The sequence below is a fragment of the Oryctolagus cuniculus genome, chromosome X (genome assembly GCF_051225735.1).
Source record: "Oryctolagus cuniculus isolate XC-2025 breed Fujian yellow rabbit chromosome X, ASM5122573v1, whole genome shotgun sequence".
NCBI lineage: Eukaryota > Metazoa > Chordata > Mammalia > Lagomorpha > Leporidae > Oryctolagus > Oryctolagus cuniculus.
The window spans coordinates 113,113,723-113,115,889 of record NC_142888.1 but is presented as its reverse complement, the minus strand read 5'-3'; the positions used below and the strand labels follow the sequence as shown (position 1 = coordinate 113,115,889).

The 2,167-nt window shown below is 67.1% G+C and overlaps 1 protein-coding gene across 1 annotated transcript; it reads right to left on the bottom strand.

Moving 5' to 3' along the window:
• Positions 1 to 1,198: 1,198 nt before the first annotated feature.
• On the bottom strand, positions 1,199 to 1,703 carry LOC100349865 (small integral membrane protein 10-like protein 2A). The gene has a single exon (XM_002720403.6). The coding sequence runs from the start codon at positions 1,565 to 1,567 to the stop codon at positions 1,331 to 1,333; it is 237 nt and encodes a 78-aa protein (XP_002720449.1). The 5' UTR covers positions 1,568 to 1,703; the 3' UTR covers positions 1,199 to 1,330.
• Between the last annotated feature and the right edge of the window lie 464 nt (positions 1,704 to 2,167).

Here is a 2,167-nt window from a genome sequence, read left to right as displayed (position 1 = left end):
ACCCTGCTTCCTATCTGTCCACCCAGAGACAGTGCAGGAGGAGGGCAGGTGCATCTTTTCTCCTCCAAGGCCTTCCCACAGCTGCCCAGCCTATCCCCATGCATCCCTGGGGGTTCAGGTGACACCAAGGGTCCTCTGGAGAAAGGGCACAGGTACCAGGCTGTGGGCAGGAGGGGAGGCCATATCTGCTGGGGATGGGCTGACCTTCTGGGATGAGATGTTGAGAACACTGCCTGCCCCCACCCATCACAGAATTGTGATGGGTGCAGGCTAGAGCCTGAGCAGACAAGAGCCCGGGGCTCTGTCTCCTCTCCTTTCGGCTGGGCAGCTTTGGTGGCTGGTTTACCCAGGTCCCTTCCATGTTTCTTCCAAGCCAGCAAGGAGTCCTGACATGTCGATGTCATAGCAACTGCTCCCTCCCCTGCTCCAATCTGCGGCCTTCGTCTGCCTCCCTCCTAATCCAACATATGGCCTCCTCCACCATCCCCCCTCCAACCTGTGGCCTCGTGCTGTGCCCCCTCCAACCTGTCAGTTCCTAACTGTGGCCTCTTACCACCCCCCCACTCCAACCTGTGGCCTCTTACCACCCCCCTTCTCCAATCTGTGGCCTCTTAACTCCCCCCCACTCCAATCTGTGACCTCCTATCTCTCGAACCACCCCCCCAATCTGTGACCTCCTATCTCTCGAACCACCCCCCCTCCAATCTGTGACCTCCTATCACCCCCCCCACTTCCAACCTGTGACCTCCTATCATGCCCCACTCCAACCTGTGGCCTCCTATTACCCCCCACACTCCAACCTGTGGCCTCCTATCACCCCCTCCTCCAATCTGTGACCTCCTATCACGCCCCACTCCAACCTGTGGCCTCCTATCACCCCCCTCCTCCAACCTGTGGCCTCTTGTTGCCACCCCCAACTCCAGCCTGAAACCTCCTATCACCCCCCCACTCCAACCTGTGGCCTCCTACCACCCCCCTCCTCCAATCTGTGACCTCCTATCACGCCCCACTCCAACTTGTGGCCTCCTACCACCCCCCAACTCCAGCCTGTGACCTACCTCTGTGCTCAGAGCCTGTCAAATCCAGGGGTTGCAGCGGCTGTATCCCTTCCTTCAGGTTCTCCGCTTTGGCCGATGTGAGGCAACAGGTCGGCGGGGCCCAGGGACGCTGAGGGCCCCTTCAGGGAGTTTCTTTGCGCTCCTGGGTCGGGGGCCGCGCCTCAGCCACGGAGGTCTAGCGTCCAGGGGCCCGGGCAGCCGGCCTGCGCCCCGCGCCGGTCCCCGGCGGCCCCGCTGGCCGTCCTGCCGGTGGCCCGGCGCCGGGCGGGCGCTCACTCGATCCGCACCTGCAGCCGCACGTTGAGCATCACCGAGGCCACGATGTAGAAGTAGGGGAAGTTCATGCGCAGCCGCCAGGCCAGGTCGAAGAAGGTGAGCAGCGTGCGAGTGAGCCCCTTGCAGAAGGCGCTGTAGGAGCCGCGAGCCGCGGCCGAGCGCGACAGCCGCACCGCCAAGCCGGACAGGGCCGCCGCCGCCGCCGCCGCGGACAGAGCCGCCGACGCCGCCATGTACCCGGGCCGCCGCAGGCCCCGCCGACCGCCGGCCTTCCCGCAGGAGCGCGAACGTAGAGGGCGACAGCCAGACGCGGTCCCCTGGACGCTGTCCCCCGTCGCTGTCCCCCGGACGCTATCCTCCTTCGCTGTCCCCCCTCGCTATCCCCCAGACGCGGTCCTGCGAATGCTGTCCGGAACCACAGCCGGTCCCCGGGCGCCACGGCCCGCCCTCGGGCTGTCCCCGCCCTCGCCGGGCTCAGCCTCGCCCACCCCCGCCGCCCCTACGGCCACTGTGCCTCCTCCTCCGCGGGACCCAGCAGCCTCTCAGCTCCGCCCCTCGCCGCCTCCTCACTGCGGCTGCTGCGGCCTAGCTCCGCCCCTCTCCTGGCCCCGCCCCTGGACTGGAGATACCAGGGGCGGCCCAGGCCCCGCCCTACGGCACCGCCCCCTCAAAGCCCCGCCCACAGGACCCGCCTCGCCAGCGCAACTCCGCCCTTGGGCCTCACCCCTCCTGTACAGCCCCGCCCACGGGCCCCGCCCTCAAGCCCCACCCACGCGACAGCCCCTCCTACGGGATCCGCCCACAAAGCCCTGCCCACCAGGGCCGCCTCTCCT